Raw genomic sequence first — 23064 nt, 5'->3', positions numbered from 1 at the left:
CTGTACTGTCTTTTGAAGGCTGCCTCAAAGCACAAGTGTTTCATCCTTTTCCTTCCCTTTCTGTTGCCTACTCTGTGGGACCACCGATATATACCGGGTGGCTGCAGCAAGTCTCAGCAGGCCTTGACCATTGTATTTTTAGTTTTAGTCATAAGTGCATTGGGTGTTCACCCTGAAGTGTTTTCCTGACAAGTGTTTTCAGTTCATATAAAAGTGAGGTGTTTTGTATTCCTTCTGATCCAAGTGTTGGAGGGAGTACGAAATATCTACAAATTAGCCCTTGTAATCTTGTTTTTGGATTTGATATGTATAACTAATACTCCCTCTGATTTGAGAGGGATAACTACTATTCCGATAATCCTAAATTGTCTTCGTTATTTTAGTTCAAATTTGTAGTAAAACAATGACTTAGGATAGGAGGTAGTACACACTGGGTGATCTACTTGGAATCGGAGTGCAAGCAGATCACCTCCGGCGGTGACGGCGTCTGGCAATCTGGCGGCAGTGCCCATGGCATCTCCTGCGGTTGCTTCTGCCTTGCCATGGCAACCAGCGCTTCTCCTCCGACATCTCCACCTTCACCTGCACCGGTCAGGTGCAGGTTGTGGAGGGCTAGCCTGCACGCCGCCAGCTCCGAGCTGAAACTTTCAATCGTCTGGCGTGCTAAGAACTCGTTAAAGGTCGTGCTCGTTAAGCTGATGATCGATTAGCTCGTAACCGTTGAGCTTGTCAAGATACGAAACTTTTAGTCGGATCGGCTTGTTAAGACTGAACATGATAGGGCTTCGTGTGGCTCTTGTAGCTTTACGAGGACTCAATAATAAGACGGGAGGAGGAGAGTGGAATAGGAAAAGAAATTTCTAGAGAGGGCTGGGCTGTTGCAGTTTGACAGTCCAAAGCCTTTGGGGATGGGCTGATCAATTTACAGGTTATCTAAAAGAATAACAACACCCTTAATAAGCCGAAACTTGTTCGCACACTCGTCAAACTCGTTAGGATTAGTAAGCCAAAATGGCTGATTGGCAGGCTTGGCTAGCACGAGCTAAACAAATCGACCATTCCATCACTCGTTAAGCTTGTCCAGCCCTATATGCTTGGATTAACTTTACACAAATCATAAGCAGGTGCGTCGCGTCGGTGATTCTGATGGAGTATGGATGTTGCTGCTCTGCTCTGCGAAGGGGACATCCAAACAGCTCGATCTGGAAATATTCAATTAGTAGTACGGAGTAGTTTACTCTATTCGTAAAGAATTGGTGTAAAGTGCTTGAAACCAAGCACACGGTTTCTAAACACCAACATGGAGGATATCTATTCGACTAAAAGAAAATAAAAGACCAGGCCGTATATCCAGCAGCAGCAGGTCTCGTTTTGTTTGTTCACATAGGAAAAGTTATACTACTACGTTTTCTTCTTCGATCTATAATGGTACTTCTATTGTCTTTCGGTCCTACCTACTTGGAGCGCAAAGGAGTTTTGAAGTTGATATTCCAGTTGGATTAAACAGTGTTTTGAACAATATATGATCCTGTTTGTATGTAGTTTACGAGAAAAATCACAATTATAACTAAGCAATTTTAAATCTGTATGTACATCGATATTATGTCACATAATCAATATACTAATAGAGTTTTTGTTGACTAGAATTTTTTCTTAACAATTTTTGATACATCCAACATATTCATCTGGTCGGATTGGTATTTCTTTTTATTTGGAATTTGTATGGTAGATGCTTAACTTAGTTAGGGTTAGCTTCGAGGGATATTGGTGTAAATTAGACTATTATCAAGTTACAGTTTTTATACATATAAGGAAGTTGGCAGGTGTACATTAGGATTTCATAGCATAATTTTCTAGATTGGCCTATCTACGACTTTGAGGAGCACACCGTCCTTGCACTGATATGTTATCTCTGTTAGTAAATAGAGGACGCCGTAAACTATGAACAACTAAATTTCTGCAAGTTGACTTTCGTACATGTGTAAAAAATAGTCGATCATGTAAGAATAATATCATGAAACTTGACATGAAAAAAATGTTTCGATATCTTAACTAGTCGTATTCATGATAAGTAATGACAACTAAAGTATTAGTATTGGAGAGTAATGACCATACTAAAAAGCCATCATCCTATTTACGGACAGAGAGAGTTGGTAAGAAATAAAATCAAAGTGCCGTGCAAACAGTCGGTGCCGCATGCACTACACATGAATTTAGTCGTCGTGTGGACTGATATTCAAAGGTTCATTAAAATCTGATCCAAATCCTTGTTGGGCATTGATTGTTTCGTGGTAGGACTATGTATATATGCTCAATTATTCTTATAGTAGAGGGGACATGGGCTTAAGTTTCTAAATTGGTATAGTTATAATTTCTAATGACACAAACTTGACCCAAATTAGAAAAAAAGATTTCACAAACCTTGGCTTAATTATTGTATTCCGTCCTGGATTCAGCCAGTACTATAACCTGCCGGGAGAAATGAGTCTACGAGGTACACTTAACAAATGTGTGGTTTGACTGCTTTCGCAAAGGACAGCAAAATAGAGTTGTTTGAGAAGAATGTGCTGCACACACCAATCTTAAAATAAACATACTACTAAAAGGAAAGGAAAAGAAAAGATGTGATAGTTACATATATGGCTACGGTTGAAGTGGCCGATTCTAAGAAATTAAAAGTAGTCTTTCTTTAGTAGTCTCTCTAATGTGGACACAATTTCATACCCAAAACAGTTACTACATATCTTGCTACAGACAGATAAAAACAGAGTATCTTTTTACCGCAAAATAAATAGGAAGTAGATGTAGCATATACAAACTGAAAAGTGTATAATGGAAAGGGGGGGTCGATCTAAAAAAACCGAAAAGTGAATTCTCCTTTATGTTTTCTCTTAACGCTGTATTAAAATAGCAAATATTTAATAGCTTCGTGAGAGGTTCAATGCATCTGTGCTTGGTTTGCGTAACAAGACAGTTGCTAGCACAAGAAACGGTTTCCTCGTTAATTGTATGTCATATCAGCACAATACAAATGGCCCGCTAGGAGAGTCCGGATGGCGCAATTAGTTAATGCATCAATAATTGATGCATGTACATGTCAATTAGTTAAGCAGAGATTTTCTAAACAAATTAGGCGCTATGTACGGTACTCTTGCTGAATTGAACCTGCAGGGTTGCCGCCTCCATTAAATCGTCGCATACAATCTGCCTCCGCAACGCGCGACCCGAGTCGGTCTCGTTGGACCTACGCTAGCTGCCGCACACGAAATCGTTCAAACAACTGTTCTCAAGTTGGTCCGCGTCGATGGATCACGCTCATTAAGCGTATTGCTGTGGTGCCGCCGGCCGTGCCATATTCGTGTTCCTTTGTTTCTCCTGATTTCCATCTGTTCGAATGGCTGTTGGGAAGATCAAACTTGAGATTGCTTAGGCTGCAGCATCGGTCGATAGCGAGGAAGTTTCCGCGGTCAATTGCCCTTTACGAGTGTGGGCACGTACGTACACTTGCGTCTCTTCACTCTCTTTTTCTTCTTCCATTGGATCCAACACCAAAGAAAGAAAGAAAGAAAGAAAGAAAGAAAGAAAGGTCGATCGAGATCTGCGTCATGCATAGATCAAATGCCTTTACTGACTCGGCAAAAGCAACGTACGAGCCCGGAGCCCTGCCAGCTGCGAAGGATCGAGAATCCGATGGATGGACCGGATTGGACCGGGGAGGTGACTTGTGCCGGGAGGGAACACGAACCAAGGTAAAGGAAGGAAGGAGCGAAGCGAACCATCCAGCCTCGCATGTGCGTGTGGGCATTCATGTGCGTGCAATGCGAGATGCGCTGTGTACAGGTTCGCACTACGACCATTTGCTACAGCTAACAGTGGTTGCAGGCCGGGTGTGTGTTGAGTGTGTTTTGGGGTTTTGCTACTTACTGCAACTGCTACGGTGCTACCCTCCCACATGCGATTTTATTCCTTGCTTGCTCCTTAATTCTCTTCTACCGCGTCCGCGTGCGTCTGCGTGTGTGCCGCCTTTCAACGAATCTTCATCGTTCCAGCCAGACAGACAGCTAGCTTAGCTACCAACGTAGGAGTATTACTAGTACTACTAGCTAGCTAGCTGGTAGGAATACGAATATTGAGAGCCCCGGATGCCCGTCCATGCAAACATTAGGGCAACTCCGGGCGACCGAAATGGACCTGCGCGGTCCGTTTCGTCTGAAACGGACAAAAACGCGTCGCCCAGCAGGATGATCCATTTGCGTGGCGGTCCGGATTTTGATCCGCGTCGACCCATTCTAGTTTCAAATCTGGGGCGGGTTTGCGTTTTCACAGACACGCAACGAAGCGCCGCATGGTCCGGTTGGTCTGCGCGGGTCAAAACCCTTTCGCATTCCCGGGGCCACCTGCCAGTGGCCCAACAACCCACCCCCCGGGGTTCTTTTTAAATGGGACCGAGTCGACCCCATTCCCCCACCCCACCACATACCCCACTCGCCCCATCGAAACCCTAGCTTCGCGCCGGCGACATGGATCCGTCGCGTCTCCTTTGTCGGTGTTCAGTACGAACGCTGCCGCCAGCCGTCGATCCGGAGGGCGTCGCAAGAGGCACGGCGTCCGGATGCCCAAGGTCCGCCGGGAGGAAGAAGTACCGGCACGAGGTGATGGAGGAGAAAGGAGTGGCGGCGCCAGAGGCGGAGGTGATGGAGGAGCAAGCCCCCTATGTTGAGTTCCGGGCTCTTGGGCCTCTCGAGGAAGAGGAGCAGCGCCTCGTCTTCCTCGCGATGAAGGCCTTGTCGGGGCATGACGCCTGCAGGAAGGGCTTGGACGACGCGGAGTCGCTCGAGGGATAGAGGCAGACCGTGCGTTCGAAATAAAACGGCGGGCCTGGCAAGCCGACAAGGACGTGGCGCCGCACTTCGGTTCTCCGGCACCGATGAGGACGATCAGTAGCTTCCGGGAGTGGAAAGCTGGTTACACTGAGATGGGTCATGAACCATTTTAGAAATTTAGTTTTTATAAGTGGTTCACAACCCATTCTGATATAACCATCATTCCCCTCCTGGTGTAGGAGGACGAAGGCCGCTCTAGGGCCTTTTTTCGTATCTATGAAATGAAGCAAATTTTCAGAGTTCATGTCGTGTTCTTCTTTAAAAAAAATATTCTCAATTTCCGTCTCTCGTTAGACATGCGGCTCGACCCAAACGGACGAGAGCCGGGCTAGGGGCCTTTTCTGCTCATCGCGCGACCCAACGGACCAAACCGGACGCAAAAAATGGTCCGTTTGGATCGCCCCTCTGGAGTTGCCCTTAGAGGACCGTGGGCGGAGGAACAATGGGGAATAATTGGTCTCCCTAGTTCGCTGGTTTTCCTTCAAATCACGCCTGTATTTCCAAATGGTAGGATTTGCATTAGAGTCTCGTGTACGTGCCCCCACCCTATATACCTAAGGTTCATCACAAGCTAGCAGAGCAATGTGTCATATGTGAATAGGAAGAAAAAGGAAGAGCACCGCCAAAGAAGAAGAAAACAAATAAATTGTCGCTGAAGCCACATGAGATTGGCTAACTACCGTCTGATAATATATATATATATAGGCTGACATGAAAGAAAGCACTTTTAACAAATTAACAAACAAATATAATAACAGTGTGACAGGGCCAGCTGATGGCGTAATTAAACTAAACTAAACTATGCGTGGAGTCACTGTTATCGCGCGCGCGCGAGAGAGAGAGGTAAAGAGTTGGCATCAGCCATGACCAAATCCGTTTAACCCCCCACATCTACGCATCCACGCCTATAATTAGAATTGACACCCCAGCTAACTCCAATTCCCACTCAGTACTACTATTGTTCCCCCATGACGTGCGCAGCCATGGAAGAAGAAAAAAGTGGGTCTTAGATCTTGACCCTACAACATCTTTCTCCCTCCGATCTGTGTCAGGAGAGACTTGACTTCACATGGAGTGTTACCATCTATGCTTTCTATTTTGGTAACTCTATTTTTAGGGGCTATTTCGGTCTAACTAAGCATGGATTGCATGTACTGTCCTCTCTTCTGTTACGGTTGTAGTGGGGTAATAATAGTGCGATTGTGGTAGATGATGGGGTAGCCGGTCGGTAAACATCACAAGATTTGTTCTGTAGTCCTGTGTTAATATGTCATGTTTTGCCTAGTTAGGACTCTGCTGGAGTACACCTTTTTTATAAAAGTAAAAAAATGTGCTGCATTGCATATCTTAATTAAGTGGAAGTGTCATTCAAATTGATGACCCAACTGGCACAGTCGCACCCACCGTTGACAGTAAATAAAATTACCCTCGCAAACACGCGTCCAACTTTATTGGCATCGACACATCACCCAAAATTGAGTGACGGAGATTGTATGTTAATTTGTCCACAATTATTGAATGAAGAGTACTCCCTCCGTTCTCAATTAATCGGCGTCAGCCATTTTGCAAAAAAATCCCTATTATTTTACGACATCAACCTGCAGCACACATCTTCAATGAACGTGGACGGTGCGTTGATTTCGAAAAACTACAGTTTTTTTTTTGCAAAAGTTCTGGTAGAACGTGGAGTAAAGGTCAATTTTAGAAAATAGCAAGCCTTTTTTTTGCGAAATTTCCGGCGCCAATTAATTAGGAAGTACTATATTTATATTATATATTTTTAGTAATTCTCATAGAAAAATAATGTAAAACACTCCCTGCCACTTATGTGAACCCTATTTTTATTAGTGGATCGTGAACTATAAGTCTTTCTAATTGTAAGTCTTGGGAATAGTAGCACTCAAATAGACCAAAACCGCTAGATAGAAAAAGAAGAAGCAATTTGAACGTTGAGGGATCGAGATGGTTGGCTAGAGGGGGTGAATAGGCAACAACAAGTTCTTTCACCATTTACTTGCAAATAGACACCGTGGAATAAAGAGTTTGCTAAATGCAACTAGATGAACAATCCTATATGATGCTTATCAAGCTATAGCAAGGATACAAACAAGATAATAACACGAAGTAATAAGCTCGGGTAAAGAGATAACCGATGAACTCGAAGGAGACACGATTTATCCCGATGTCTACTTCCTTGAGAGGAACCTAACCACCGTTAAAGGGGTGCGGGCACCACAAGAGGTTTCCCGAATAGCCTTGGTTGGCACATCCAATCTCCTTGAACTTTCCCAAACCGAATAGGATCTCAATCACTAGGTGGTAATCTTGAGGTGACTTTCGAACCTTTACAAACTTCACCGGAGCAAATCCATGGAGAATAGATGCTCATGATGTGATCTTCTAGGAGTCCCCAACAACTCGAAGAGTAACAAGCCCATTTTGAACTGCAGTAGCAAGACCAAAACATATATACGAGTACTAGATTTCACGTGAAAAATCAAACAAATCAGGGTTAAAAACACATGCTAAACCCACCCAAATTTTCTTCCACTACCAGTAGTAAATGTGGGTACAACAAGTTATCATGCACTAAGGCTCTCTCATATACATCAAGTTTTGGGGCAGATTTGGGGATGCTCCACCGACCCGAGATATTAGGCCCTGCTTTTGGTTCCTTTTTCCTTTCTTGCTCCCCCTTTTTGTTTCCTCTTGGGATCCATCTTGGAACCCATTGTACAGTGTTTTTCTTCCAATCGAGTGAAGTAAATCGACTGTATTTTTCGCAAAAAAGTTTTGGAGGTACAAGAGTTAGGGATGGAACAATCCCACCAAAATATGGTGGAATCATAGCTTCAAGGGGACAAGGAGATGTATCTGAACTTCATTTCCTTGCGAGAAACTCTCTCTGCTTGATGACAAGTTTTTTCCTTCAAGCTTCTTCGCCTTTACTTCTTCTTTGGTTTTTCATTTCCTTTTCCTCTCTTCTCAATGGAGGCTAGCCTAGGATTTTCGTTCTCATTCACACATGTTCAAAATCAAATTTCCTTTTGTTAGAACCCTGATACGAAGTGGGTTCTTGCACATGATTGGACTGCACCGACTTCAAAAGATCTTCTCTTCGCAGCCCACATCACGAGTATTTCTCAACACCATGTTATGTATATATGTTAATTTTCTTTGTTTTGTACTTGCTACAAATGATCAAGGGGTCGTAGTGACTGAAATTCACATACTCCATCCGTCCCAAAATAGATACCGTTGATACAAATCCACGTCACTTATTTTGGGACGGAAGAAGTACATCAATCTATTGAATCCGTACAAATGACCGTACGATCAACTGGCTCGTAATATGAACATTAATTTCACGCATTGATATAATATGTATCACTTGCAATATGGTGGCAAGTGAGAACATAACATTAATATTATGCATCCTTTTTTTTTTGCTTGTTCCTCACTACAACCACTAACCGAGCGTCTCAGGATATTCGTTGTAAATAAGGGTGATCCGGATCCTAATTTTGATGGGCTACCTACCTGTAATGGTAGCATCAATCTAAACCTCTTATATATAAAAGACATGGAAAAAACAATTGTGTACCCTCTCCCATGCATGATCCATCCCTAATTTTGATGGATCTGGCGACACGAGGGGAAGAGAGCGCGCGGCGAGGAAGTGGCCCAATTCTTTACTCCCCATCCGTGCTCTGCTTGCTTTGACACTTTGCAGCTTGTCTTCTCCACGTACTAGTCCAGTATTTTTATCCTCTGACTGTCCCTTGCTCATTTCCTGACAGGCTCTGAACCCAAGGAATACACACACACACAGAGTAGAGTAGATAACTAAACCGGTGACTCCAGATGCTGCCGGGTGCAACTGTAGCTGAAGCGTATTCCACCCGCCGCCGATAGATGGAGTACAGTGTGCTCCGTCCGTCGTCGTTTTATTTAAATTTGTACTAAAACAATCATAAAAATTATGGTACGAAGGGTCTAAATTTATAGACGCGGCAAAGCGAAATTATGCGCTCCGAGTTAATTCCAGGGACATGCAGTATTAAAAACCGTATTAACTAGGAGAGATTATCGGCCATGACGCAAGCACGCCTTGGCATTTAAATCCAGATTCCGAAGCTCAAAATTAGGCGCCCAGGGTAGACATGACATACGTAACGGAATCAATGGCCGTGGATGGATGAACAAGGAAGGAAGGGAGAGTAGCTGGGGGCTTAAAATCATTCCATCCCATTTCATTCCGGTCAAGGGCCATCAAAAAACTAGTGGAGTGCGGTGGCTGGCTAACAACCAAGGAGATGGGGTGTCCTTGTTGACACACACTGACTGACTGACACGCGCACCGGTAACAATCCCAGATTCACCAAAAGCAGAAAACCAAAATTATAGTATTTGGATTTAATTAATTAAAGATAAAGAGACCCTCGCACACACATTGACACATGCACCCCCCACCTACACTGCACAGCATCCTCGGCCGATCGTCCTCCATCTTCCATTTCCACTCCACCCACCACCAAACACCTCTCCCTCCCAAGAACACCAAGAAAGCACCAAGATCCGAGTACCCCCAGCCCCCAGGGCTGGACTGGGACTGGATTGGAGCGCAAGAGCAGCAGCTGCATTTGTAGGCAGATCGGTTTGCGGTTGGATCAGGGAGGGAGGGAGGAGTGGCGGTGGTTGGTTGCGCAGTAGGAGTGTGGGGGTTGGGTCAAGAAGTTCTCTGCTTTCTTCTCTTGCTCACTCACCACCTGAAAGAAAGAAAGAAAGAAATCCATCTCCATCTGAATCCCCCAACTGCATCCATACATCCACCCACGGAGAGAGGGGTGATTCAGATTGCAGTACAACCCAAGAAACCATGATGGAGGACTGATCGGTGGCCGCTGCTGTTTGTTACTCACCTCGCCACCGGTCGCCATCCATCCTTGTCTTCGCTTTACTCCTCTGCTTTGCTTTGCTTCACTTCCCCTCCTCGCTTGTCTTATTGCCCTTGCTGCGACAAGGGAAACCCACCACACATCTCTCTCTCTCCATTGTTTCTTGCTTGGTTGGTTGGTTACTGCTCGCGTTGGGGGTTCCTTCTTCTTGGATTGCTGCTGCCGTTGTTGTTGTTGGTGTTGTATGATCGGTGGCAGCCCCCGCGCGCCGAGATGACAATGGAGCACGGCGAGGATTGCTGCGTCAAGGTGGCCGTCCATGCCCGCCCGCTCATCGGCGACGAGAAGCTGCAGGGCTGCAAGGACTGCGTCACCGTCGTGCCCGGCAAGCCGCAGGTACACTTGCTGCTCCGCTCAATTCAGAGGCTAGATTCACTCCTCCCTCCAGCCTAAATTATGGATGGCATTTTTTGGATGATTTGTTTTTGCGCAAATCAGGCTTCCTTTTGTTTTTGTTGCCATGATGATAAATTCCTCTTGTGTTTTTTGCAAACAAATCAGGGAAGGGAGCAAGGCATAGCTGCGTTTTATTTATTTGTTTTGACAAATTCGGGACTCGATTGACACCCGATTTTTTTAATTTAAGGATTGGGGCACAAAAATTCGCCGGACAAATTAAAAGAAAGAAAAAGACTTTTCTGTTCAACAGATTACTCTGTTTTTCTCTGTCGAGTCAAGAACACAAGAAGCCACTTCTTCTTTCCCCAACCATGGTCCATGGACATCTCAATGTTTTCTCCAGCAAAAGAACTTCTTCACACACAAATTCAGGCAGGGAGGAGAGGAGAATCTAGGTTGCTTGCTTCCCTTTCCCGGTGATAGAGATGCGCAGGTTCCCTTTCCCTTTTCGATCATTAATGTGTTTCTCTCTCCTAGAAAAGTTTCCACTGTCGGCAGCGCCAAAATTTCCCACATTTCTGGTGCGAAGTTGCGTCCGATCTTGATGGTGTTCGTGCTCTTCTTTATCTGGGCAGGACTTCTGTCACCATCACACAATTAACATAACACCCCGGGTGTTTTCGGTCCAGCTTTGTTTTCTTCATCCAGTCGTTTTCACTTCTCCCAATTCAAGCTTCTTCTCTTCTCTTCATTCAGAAAGATTTACTACTATTCACTCGTCAAAACAACCTCCTTGAGTCTCAGTGAGATCTGGCTTATCTTACTTTTCCACTATTCTATAGTTTCTTCTTTTCTTTTTTCCAAATGCTCTTCAGTCTTCATCTCCAGCTGTCAGTGGCACATTCTTTTACATCTTTTCTTGGACTCCTCACCAATCTCCTATTGAGCTTTGTGAACAATTTTTGGTTGAAGCATTTTTGGGGTTAAGATGAAATTGGGGATGAAAAGTAACTTGCTTTTCTCCCAACTCTTTAGTAGCAATGATGATGATGATATGTGTAAGTTTGCAGAATCTCCCTTTTCATTGTGGAGCCGGCTTGTTTACTTTGCATTGCAGGTCCAGATCGGCACCCATTCCTTCACCTTCGACCATGTCTACGGCAGCTCCGGCACCCCGTCGGCGGCCATGTTCGACGAGTGCGTGGCGCCGCTGGTGGAGGGTCTCTTCCAGGGATACAACGCCACCGTGCTCGCATACGGCCAGGTCAATCATTCACTCACTCACTTAGTCACTTTGCCTCCCACCCATTCATTCCCATGTGCCCATTCACTCACTCATTCATGGCAATGAAAATGGACCACCACGTTGGGGTGGGGAGAGATGCAAGCAAAAAGCCAGCAGCACATCATGTGGCGTTGCTGGAACTAGAATCCCTTTTTCTTCCAGCTGTTTCTGCTATAATGGGGCAGACTGCTGCTCCTGTGCTGTGCTTGCTTTGCTCCCACAAACACAGAAATGTTGATCGTTTCTTTAGCAACTGCTGTGAACAAAATAAAATCCCGTAAAATGCTGACCGTTTCGAGTGTTTTACCTTTTCCTGTTCATAGACTGGGTCAGGAAAGACATACACCATGGGGACATCGTGCAAGGAGGGGTCGCATGTCGGAATTATCCCGCGAGCCATGGCGGCATTGTTCGACAAGATTGAGGGACTGAAAAACCAAGTAGAGTTCCAGCTGCGTGTTTCATTCATCGAGGTATGGTGAGATGTTCATTGCATAGCATGGGATTTAATCTCATGGTGTCTAACAACAAAGTTCTATAGAATTCAATTTGCTAAAGCCATTCATTTGGATAGATCTTGAAAGAAGAGGTGAGGGATTTGCTTGATCCTGCCACTGTTGCTGCTGGCAAACTTGAGAATGGAAATGGACATGTTGGGAAATTGTCCATGCCAGGGAAACCTCCGGTGCAGATCCGAGAGGGCTCAAATGGGGTCATAACTCTATCTGGATCGACCGAAGTGCATGTCACTACTCAGAAGGAAATGACCACATGCCTTGAGCAAGGTTCTCTCAGTCGTGCAACTGGAAGTACCAACATGAACAACCAATCAAGGTGAGCAACGTTATCCTAATCATCATTTATCTTTTGTATGAAGAAGCTGTTTAATCACCTTTAATTGACGTCAAGAAAGTAGCATCATTACGATTGGAAACATGCAATCAGTGCTGGATACAGTTTCTTGTGATGAATATTATACATTTTCACTGCTCTATTTATCCCCACCTATATCATTCTGGGTCTTGTGGAATTAGTTGTAATATTTCTTCATTCTCAAGAAAGAAAAGTCAATGTTTCATTGGATCTTAACTAATTTATTCTGCTCAGGTGCTTCAGGGCACATTCAATCATATTGGCTATCTAATACTCCATTACTAAATTCTACAACTTTTAATGAACTTTATGCTTTTTGGTTTCGGCATGTAATAGTCGTTCCCATGCCATCTTCACAATCACATTGGAGCAGATGCGCAAAGCAGATCCCATCGTGACTTCAGATGGAATGCCCTTTGAAGATATAAACGATGATTACCTCTGTGCCAAGCTCCACTTGGTAGATCTTGCGGGTTCAGAACGGGCTAAGAGAACTGGTTCTGATGGCCTTCGGTTCAAGGAAGGTATTTGGCATATTTGTTGATTTAGATGAACCCTTCATCCAGGATAATCTCGGGCACAAACTAAAGGTAATTTATGCTTCTTATCATTAGGTGTTCATATAAACAGAGGACTTCTTGCTCTTGGCAATGTCATAAGTGCTCTTGGAGATGAGAAGAAGAGGAAAGAAGGTGCCCATGTCCCTTATCGGGACAGCAAACTCACTCGCCTTCTGCAGGTTATATTCTTCTCACGCAACTGCATAAATGTGGCCTTCAAACGTTATTGATTCCGTAGCTATCTTCAGTTAAAAAGAACCATGACAACTATTGTTACTAACTACTTCTGACTTATTTCTATTTCTTTGTTACAGGACTCACTTGGTGGAAACAGCAAGACTGTAATGATAGGTAATCGATTTTGCTGGATCACCTAATCGCGTATTCATAACGCTTAGAATCATCAGTCCCAATCACCTATAATGTGTAAAGTAATTTATAGAAGTTCCAGAATTGGCAGCCATATCAAAACTGAAAATGATAGGTGATTCATGTAATCTTCAGTTTCTTTAGTAGACCATATAGGTCCATGTATTAGTCATTTATTTTGGTTTATTTGGAGGAAAAAACAAGTAATTATGGTAACTTCATCGATCTTACATTTTGCAAGCTGGCCGCCTGACCGAACTTATGTTCAACTGACATTTTCTATATTTTCTCCTGCAGCCTGTATTAGTCCAGCAGATATTAATGCTGAAGAAACACTGAACACATTGAAATATGCTAACCGTGCACGTAATATTCAGAATAAGCCAATTGTAAGTGTGTTGTCTTTAGCCTCCATAGAAAGATCTTGGACATGTATCTATGTTTCCTTTACTAAACTGGTATGCTTTTTCCAGAATGGTTATTTGACATTTTGCTATTTACTTACCTGATTTTCAGGTCAACAGGAATCCTATTGCTGATGAGATGAAAAGGATGCGCCAGCAGGTTGAGTACCTCCAAGCAGAGCTTGTTTTAGCTCGTGGAGGAGTTGGATCAGATGATGTTCAGGTAAATCTTTTAGTCTTTTTTTACAAGGAAGGTCAAAACCTCCTGTTTGGAAAAAAATACAATTAGACTGTAGAATGCAGTCACTCACACTAAGAATTAGAGTAACAAGTGACCAATTTTCAGGGCCTCAGGGAAAGGATCTCATGGCTTGAACACACAAATGAAGATCTTTGCAGGGAACTGTATGGCCTTCGCAAGCATGCTCACACTGATCCATGTGAACCTGAACTGAACGTAAGTGGATGAATTCTTAAACCTGCTTTTGGAGATTTTATATTGACAACAAGTATATGATTTTGCACTTCCACTGCTCCTTTCACAATATATGTCCATTTCTCATGAGGGAGAAAAGGGAAACAACGACATAACACGTTGTCTACTACTTATTTTTTTCATTGAATTACACTTGAAATGGTATATCTAGACTGGAAGTGAAGGCCTTGAACGAAACTGCAGCAACACTGGAATCACACTTGACATCTCATTAGTTTTGATCGTTATTTCAGAAAACTGGAAGTGGGTATACCAAAAGTGAAGGGCTCAAACGAAGCTTGCAAAGTACAGAGCCATTTGATGTCCTAATGACTGACTCAGTAAGAGGTAATCAAATATTTGGTTGCACTTCAAAGCATGACTAAGCTTTGAATTTATCTTTGTTTCCTTAATATGCCTGTATGCACTAATTTTTCCTACTTGTAGCAGGCAATCCTAAAGATATTGATGATGAAGTTGCCAAAGAATGGGAACACACAATGCTACAGGATAGCTTGGGCAAAGAATTGAATGAATTAAACAAACAACTAGAGAAAAAGGAGGTATGAAAATTATTTTACCATGAAAAAAAGTTCCAAAACAAATCTCATGAATAACAAATATATGAATTAATGTTGAATGAATATGCATTGACTTCTCACTACATGCTGCATAGGTATTTTAGCAGTATACTATAATATATTCACCTCTGAAAAATTATGTAAAAAATAAAAAAGTAGAGTCGTACATAATATGATACCGAATAATATTTAGTGTTTCAGTAATGTTCGTCATCATGCCTAGATCTACATGTCCCAAACCCCTTATTTATGTCCTTCTGTTTACACTAGGATCAGTGGTAGAGTCAGCTTTGTCAATATGTTGGTAAAGCTGACTCTACCTGCATCATCAATTAAGTTCCAAGGGCCATTATCTGTACCATTGATTACTTTAGTAACTTGGAAGTGCAAATGGAGTCATGACTTACAGCAAAGCAGTATGATATATACGGACTTTATTCGGTTCTGTCTCCTGTGTTAAATCCTTACTCATGTATTTTCTGATTATGATTGCCAATAACCTTACCACATTTTTTTGTCAAACACTTCACAGTCCGAGATGAAAGGGTATGGACATGATACGGTTGCACTTAAGCAACACTTTGGAAAGAAACTTATGGAGCTTGAAGAAGAGAAAAGAGCTGTACAGGTTTGGCAAAACATCTTCACACTACCATACATAGTCAGCAGGAGTTTCATATTACTAGCGCACACATGAAACATAGAAATCTTACAAGAAAATTTTGAACAATTTCAGAAAGAAAGAGACAGATTGTTGGCTGAAGTTGAAAGCCTAAATTCAGATGGACAGACACATAAGTTGCGAGATGCCCAACTGCAAAAACTTAAAACCTTTGAAGCACAGGTAAATAGTGCTTGTTAATGTGTTTTAATGCATTTTGCAGTTTAGTACGTCTTAGTCATAAAATATCGGATGTGCAGATTCTAGACCTCAAGAAAAAGCAGGAGAACCAAGTTCAACTTTTGAAAGAAAAGCAGAAGAGTGATGAAGCTGCTAAGAAACTGCAAGAAGAAATCCATTTTATAAAGTCACAGAAGGTTGCCTTCCCTTTGTCAGCTTATTGTGATAACTACATCGTGTTTTACATCATTTGTATGCCATTTTAATAGTACTTCATTCATATTAAGCCAATATTGTATGATGTCAGGTTCAACTACAACACAAAATCAAACAAGAAGCAGAACAATTCAGGCAATGGAAGGCTTCCCGTGAAAAGGAACTTCTGCAGGTATGAATAATTCATTGCGTTGTTAGTGAAAATAGCTGCAAACTTGCCATGTGACTCAATCCAGACATGGACAAGGTAAAAATGATGGCCACTTTATCATAGCTACTTAGATATCCATGAGCGCATGACCGTCTATGTCTGCATGGCACCCAAGACCCAAGAGCATGAAAAAAAAATGTATATTCTGAAATATGGCTTTTTTGGAATCATTTATTTATTGCTGCATATTTGGATTCGGTGTGCGTACAGTGTTTATCTAATGATTCTGTCATAACATTTTTATAGAGAGTTAAATGTTCCAGAGATAATTTTGAAGCATGCTCCTGATTTTCTGTTTCCTAAATGCAGTTGCGGAAGGAGGGAAGGAGAAATGAGTATGAACGTCACAAACTTCAAGCACTTACTCAAAGGCAAAAATTAGTAAGTTCATAGTCTAAATTTATCAAAATGGTATTCTCTGAAATTTTGAAAAAGCAAGTTCAAGGAAAAAAATAGATTTCATAATTGCTGTACCCACCGAAGATGGTGTCCACGTCATGGGGAAGTTTGTTTTGACATTGGGAATTGGCATATGGGTTACTCTGATGCCGCCACTGACTTGATAAATGCCTCCTGCAGCAAATGATGGCTATCTGTTGTTGTTGTGTATTGATCCAACAAAAAATCTCTCGTTATTCATTTGGTTCGTGCAAGTTTACCCATTTGGTTAGTGTGCATTAAAAAAAACTAGGATGGATATATGTGTTTCCACAACAAATCTCATTTAGCTTTGCACTAAGCAACTCTGCTATGCGTCACATGAGGTGTGGTGCTTGCAAGTATGCAAATTCTTCAATTCACTTACTGATCAGTGTTTCCTTTTGTTGATACGGTGCTTACCGACTAGTGCTGTCTTTAACATAGCGAGCGACAAAAGGGATCAGTTTTTTGATCTGTCACAATGCTATCTCAAATTACATTATTCAAGAAACAAGGTGTTGTTAATCAGTGGTAAAGGACACGAATGTGTTGAAGCGAGAGAAGTGATTAATTTATTCATCACATGTTTGTCCTCAAGACTGATTATTATCAGAAGCAACAAATATGATTTCATTTGAAGATGTCCCTGCTATTATCTAATTTGAAAAACAATGTGGTGCACTTCTATGTATAGGTTCTCCAGAGGAAGACTGAAGAAGCCGCCATGGCTACCAAAAGACTGAAAGAGATACTAGAAGCTCGGAAATCTTCAAGCCGTGATAGCTCAGGTATGTCTGTCTGCATCACGACATTAGTATTTAGAGTATAACTAATGATTCCAATCTAACCACACTCCAATGTTCTCCTTTCCTCCAAACATAGCTGGTATGAATGGTACTTCCCCTGGCTCTCATGTAAGCTCTCTTCATACTTGCGCAATAAATTATAATATTTATTTTGAAGATATCCCTCAATATATTCTTTTAACACAGATGAGTGAGAAATCCTTGCAAAAATGGCTAGATCAAGAGTTAGAAGTCATGGTGCATGTCCATGAAGTCCGAAACGAATATGAAAAGCAGTCTCAATTGTATGTAGTATGAAGTACAATTTTTCTCTCTATATTGTTTGCAGTTATTATTTAATTTCTTGCATAATTTATGACCACTAATTAATACGGTTTTAAAGGCGTGCGGCACTTGGGGAGGAGCTTGCCATTTTGAAACAAGAAGATGTCATGTCTGGTGCAGCTAGTCCGCCAAGAGGGAAGAATGGAAATTCTAGGTAATTGTTGTCCCCTTGTTTCCTTATCTACTTAAGGTATCTTTCAAATTACATATTTAATCCATTTATTATCACACAATGTGTAACTAAGCCGTATAACCGTTACTCCAAATCGGCAATCCAGTTCTTGAAGTTCTAGGCTTCTAATGCTCACGCATTTATTGGTTGCAATTCTCTTTCTCAGGGCAAATACCTTGTCGCCAAATGCACGACAAGCTAGGATTGCATCACTTGAGAGTATGGTGACGATCTCTTCAAATACTCTTGTCGCAATGGCTTCTCAACTCTCAGAAGCTGAAGAAAGGGAGCGTGCATTCTCGGGGCGTGGTCGTTGGAATCAGTTGCGGTCAATGGGAGAGGCAAAGAGTTTGCTGCAGTACATCTTTAGTGTTGCTGCGGATGCAAGGTTATTATGGCATCTTGTTATTTCATATTATAGCATCATGTTATGTGAAAAATATATATCATTCCAACAACCATACTGTTCCACATCTTGTGGAACCTGAAACTAGGGCCCTTCTTTTCTGAAGAGATAGTTGATAGCGAGCAGAAAATTAGAAGTGTCGTTTTCATTATCTTCCAATGTCACGGAATGAAACTGACACCAAGCCTTTTGTGATACCAGGAGATCATGTTTTCTTTCTTTCCAAAGCCAACTTTTTTTAATATATTTTACACTGGAATAGAGAGTGATACTTCTCTTTACTGTTGAAATCAGGTGTGTAGTAAGGGAAAAGGAAATAGAGATCAAGGAAATGAAGGAGCAAATGACAGAGCTTGTGGGAATTCTTCGACACAGCGAATCACGTAGGAGGGAACTTGAAAAGCAGAGCAAGCAAAAAGAGCAGACAGCCCCCATGGCGACTACACCCCCGGTCCGATTTCTCTCAGCTTGCCAATATGAATCCTCTTAGAGAAAAAAATTATGAATGAAAAACATGCCTAAGCATCTATAACATATCTTTAATTGTCTATAATTTTCCAAATGACAATATCATTTGCGACAATATAGTAGACGTGGGACCTGATTTTGATCATGGATATCTAGCATGAAACTTTTAATGAAAATCCATACACCTTACAGGGCAGTGGAAATGGCTCTGCAAAGCACTCTGCCGATGATTCCAGTACACCTCTATCGCCAGTTGCGGTTCCTGCACAGAAGCAGCTGAAGTACTCCGCCGGAATTGTAAATAGCCCCAGCAAAGGAGGAGCTGCATTCAACAAACAAGAACTTAAGGTTGTATATCTCTACCTGATAACCTTTACCCCTTGTCATCTCTCTTTTAACATTTTTCATTGATGATCTTCAATGCAGTTGGTACCTATTGCACAGTTACCTATGGGCAAGAAGATTTCAATATCAGGGCAATCAGGAAAACTTTGGAGATGGAAGAGGAGCCACCATCAGTGGCTACTTCAGTTCAAGTGGAAGTGGCAGAAGCCCTGGAAATTGTCAGAAATGATCCGCCACAGCGATGAGACGATCACGAGGGCTAGGCCAAGACCTCAGCTTCGTATTGCTCAAAAACCTCAGAAAGTGATGTGAAACAGGCTTTCTTTTTTGTTTTGGATTCACATGAAACTGACACGGTTTGCGGACCTACACAGCTAACAATGCAGCTAAAGACTTGATGAGATCTCCTTCGCGCTTCGTTTTTACTTAGCCACGGGATCAACAAGTATATGTTCTTCATAGGGTGACTGTACGTCTTTGGGTGTAAATTACCTGTGCCTATAAAGTGAGATGTGAATGTAGAGATGGGTGAAATTAGTGAGTGAGTGAGTGGCCATTCTTCTTGGAAGAAGTGAGCACAATGTTTCATGTTTTCAGCCTTCCTTCATCGACTGGTGAGATGTCAACAGTTGGTGCTCTTCTACATAAAGATTTGCAAGAAGGATGATGGAAATTGGATGCCTTGTGCTCTTTTTCTTATATTATTTCTGTTTGTTGGTACTAAAAGTGGGAAGTGAAATGACTGGTTTGGCTTGTTAGGAAATTATTGATGTAATACAGCAACTTGTGTCCAGATATTTGACCAATTATGTGTTGTGCACGAGTGATGGTTCAGAAAGAAGGGCACTACAAAAAAAAAGTAGAAAGAAGGAATTCATATGATGAAACTGGGGTTTAAGGGGAGGTAACCTTGTTAATCGATTGCCGGTTTTATTTCGAGAATAAACCGTAGGGAGAATGGGGATTCAGGGCGGCGGCGGCGCGCAGTGTGCGTGCTGCTCGGTCGCTCGAGCGACGTGAGGTAGCCGGGGTGTCCGATCGACTGGGCTTGGTCGAAGATGCAAATGAGGAAAGAAGAGACGGGCCTATGGAAAAAATGGGCCGACGGAAGACCCGGGTGGAGGAAAGAGAGAGGAAAAGAGTAGAGCATGGGCTCGGCCCACGAGAGAAAAGGGAAGATGAATTGTTCTTTTTAGAAATTCTCCTAATTGTTCTAAAAAAACAATCTCTCCCAGAGAACAAAAATACACAATATAATCTTCTTAAATTCCATGAAAAATTCAAGGGTGCATATTTTATTTTAATATATACAACATCCAAATGGATAACCCAATAGAAAACACCGGTTCAAAAACAAATCGATGCTATGGTTTCATTTCCGAAGGAATTGAACGGGGCGGGGGCCTTTGGCTCTAAAAAAAAAACAAATCGATGCTGAGTCGATCCATGTGTCAGGGCTGATGGCTAGTCAATCGTTGCCGACCTTTTTTAAATTTAAGGGTGTGGCTATTTGTAAGTTGTCTGTTTTTTAAGAAATGGGCCTTAAATATATATCAGTCGACGTTTCAGGGCCGTTCGATTAAGATCTGAGGGTCATCCCCATTATCTCATCTCACTTGCTATCGTTGGATTAGGATCTAATGGCTAACGGTCGATCTCTAACTAAAAAACATGGGACTTATCAATAGCAAAACCTTTTTTTTAATTCACGCAGAGGATGGCTGTTGGCTGCCTCGTGTGAGCTCGCACCGATGAGCACCGCCGCCGCCCTTAATCCACGTTCTCGCGAGAGAATGTGGAGACAACAGGGAGATCAGAAACGGAATGAGAAAGATAGGGGGCTTCCTCACAAAAAAAGAGGTAGAAAGATTAAGGGGAAAAAAGGGCTTCATGAAGATCCCTTCAAAAGTTTTATTTCCTCTAACCCTCTAGAGATTTCAACCAAAAGTTCGACATGAACCTACACGTAAGAACTTTGGTACTTCATTCCTTCAAGTTGAATAATTGCAAAAATAAATAAATTGAAGGGCAAGACGGTCGATTCCGTCATTCACGAATAAGAAAAGTTTTTTTGTTTAGACGCATGCAATTGGCGAAACATTGTATTCAAACAAATGTAGAACATGAATGGATGGTTTTGTGCTTATTACCGGTTCTTCCTCCCGAATAGAGGCCCATTGTTTATAGGTCTGGGGATAAAGTAGTGACTTCGGACATTAATGAACTTTATAAGAGAGTTATCCGCCGGAACAACAACCTTGCCTATCTATTAAAAAGAAGTGAATTAGCGCTAGCAGATTTAGTAATGTGCTAGGAAAAATTGGTACAAGAAGCCGTGGATACACTTCTTGATAGTGGGTCCCGCGGGCAACCGACGAGGGATGGTATCCCTGGGAGGAGGTGGGGGGGGGGAGCAAAGGAAGAAAAAACAAGCTAAAAGTGCCTAGGATCGTCATTGCAGGCCCTAATCCTGCCCTGATACTCCTCCCAAACCAGGTGAGCCACCTGTAGGGGCGGCATTGCCGTCCCTTTGAAGGTCCTTCGGTTTCACTCCTTCCAGACACCCCACCACGTACGTGTAGACCAATCGTCCACTCAGGTTCTTCTTGTCCTTGTTATGGCCGAGGATGAAACCATCCCAAATGTCGTTGATGGAGTCGGCAGGAGGCAAGACAGCAGGGGGGCCCGGGCACCAGCGCCGGATGTGATCCCACACTTCGCGGAAGAAGGAGCACTCGCAACAGATGTGGTAGATCGTCTCCGGGTGGATCCTGCAGAGTTGGCAAATGGGGTTATGCGGCCACTGACGATGGACGAGGTTGTCGGCCGTGAGGATCTTGCCATGAGCCACCGTCCAAGCGAAGAACTTGCATTTCGGTTCGACATTGGCGGACCAAATCTTCCTCGCCCCGAATGGAGCGAAGGAACTGAGGAACTGAGCCTTGTAGGCGGAGGCTGCCGAGTATGATCCGGAAGCCGTCCAGCGCCAGGTGATGGAGTCTTGTTGATGCGAAAGGGTCACCTCGTTTATGCATCCCCAAAGCTCCACGGAATAATTGCAATTGTGTTGACATCTTTTAATGCCATCTTCTTCCTTTTGATTGTGTTCACATATGAAACCATACTTGTGATTGTAATTAGATAGGAAATTGATTAAAAGCTCATTTGGTTTTTTTTTCCATGCATTCATGATTTCATGTGCGTGTCTTGACTCCGGGTACTGACACGATGGGCGCTTTTTTTAACCGCTATAGAGTGTATTTCGAGTACATCCGTATTTTGACGAAACATGAGTGAACACAGCTTAATTAGCTCTATGTCTCCACGCCATGCGGTCACACGCTGATTCACAAGGGCTGGCTGAGATGGTTTGAAACCAAGCCCATTACCAAACCTACACATCGTGAACCTGCACGAATCCAACCCAAACCCATCCACACGATGTCTTTCAGAACATCACTGGTACATATGGTTATTTCAGTACATTTTTGTTACAATCTCAGCCAATGCACTTTGGACCAGTTGAGAGATGGTTTGAGATCATGGTTTGGAGCCATCTGAAACGCATGCGAATTTTCACTTCCCTACAGAGTCACCTTTTTGACATATTGATTCTATAAAAGGATTAATTGGTTGCGACGGTCCATTTTCTCTAGACTCCGTAAACTTTTTGAACTTTTTGCATATCACTTGTTCCATAGTGGATGAGAGTGCAAAGAAACAGAAACATAGATAATAAAAAAGTTGCGTCTCGGTGACGTTTAATAGCGCATATACATACTGAAAATCAGCTCTGCAAAGGAGAAATGACAAAACTGAAGATTTACTTTCGTCATGTATACTCATGTATACCAAGTCAAATACGGGGTATAATAACCAAATGCAAGGAAGCGCTAGGATGCTGGTTGCGAACTCAGAAGAAACGTACAGTTACTAGCGGTGCAGGTTAAAACAAAGCAAAATGGAAAACGACTACCAGTAGAATTGACTTACTCAAACTCAGAATTATTCAAGACCTTGAAAGTTGAGGACATTTTGTTTCAGACTGGAAAACGAGAAGAAAATACGGCAAAGCGTGGTCGGCTAGCCGCACACTGGCCGTGACCCGGTCATGCCGCTAGACGCCGC

At 42.7% G+C, this 23064-nt stretch overlaps 1 protein-coding gene across 2 annotated transcripts; it reads left to right on the top strand.

Moving 5' to 3' along the window:
• Positions 1–9181: 9181 nt before the first annotated feature.
• LOC100824732 (kinesin-like protein KIN-4A) lies at positions 9182–19756 on the top strand. 2 transcript variants are annotated; one of them, XM_010239014.3, is made up of 25 exons: positions 9182–10177; positions 11298–11444; positions 11789–11938; positions 12040–12299; positions 12675–12862; positions 12953–13077; positions 13213–13249; positions 13565–13656; positions 13784–13894; positions 14018–14128; positions 14401–14494; positions 14594–14709; positions 15260–15355; positions 15464–15571; positions 15649–15765; positions 15876–15956; positions 16305–16376; positions 17110–17203; positions 17298–17329; positions 17408–17505; positions 17604–17699; positions 17884–18105; positions 18418–18574; positions 18784–18939; positions 19018–19756. In XM_010239014.3, the coding sequence occupies exons 1-25, from the start codon at positions 10055–10057 to the stop codon at positions 19246–19248; spliced, it is 3114 nt and encodes a 1037-aa protein (XP_010237316.1). In that variant the 5' UTR covers positions 9182–10054; the 3' UTR covers positions 19249–19756. The 2 variants fall into 2 exon arrangements, with proteins under 2 accessions (XP_010237316.1, XP_003576872.1); XM_003576824.4 differs by having other exon boundaries at positions 9922–10177; positions 14597–14709.
• Positions 19757–23064: the final 3308 nt, after the last annotated feature.

This window comes from Brachypodium distachyon, chromosome 4 (genome assembly GCF_000005505.3).
Source record: "Brachypodium distachyon strain Bd21 chromosome 4, Brachypodium_distachyon_v3.0, whole genome shotgun sequence".
Taxonomy (NCBI): domain Eukaryota; kingdom Viridiplantae; phylum Streptophyta; class Magnoliopsida; order Poales; family Poaceae; genus Brachypodium; species Brachypodium distachyon.
The sequence above is the reverse complement of the archived record's forward strand: the minus strand, read 5'-3'. Positions and strand labels throughout refer to the sequence as shown.

Excerpts from the sequence above, each read along its gene's own strand:
- LOC100824732 (XM_010239014.3), top strand. The coding sequence starts at position 10,055 with ATGACAATGGAGCACGGCGAGGATTGCTGCGTCAAGGTGGCCGTCCAT. Across the intron at positions 12,863-12,952 it reads TGGCCTTCGGTTCAAGGAAG|GTGTTCATATAAACAGAGGA; the intron begins GTATTTGGCATA and ends TCTTATCATTAG. Across the intron at positions 17,700-17,883 it reads GGGAAGAATGGAAATTCTAG|GGCAAATACCTTGTCGCCAA; the intron begins GTAATTGTTGTC and ends TCTCTTTCTCAG.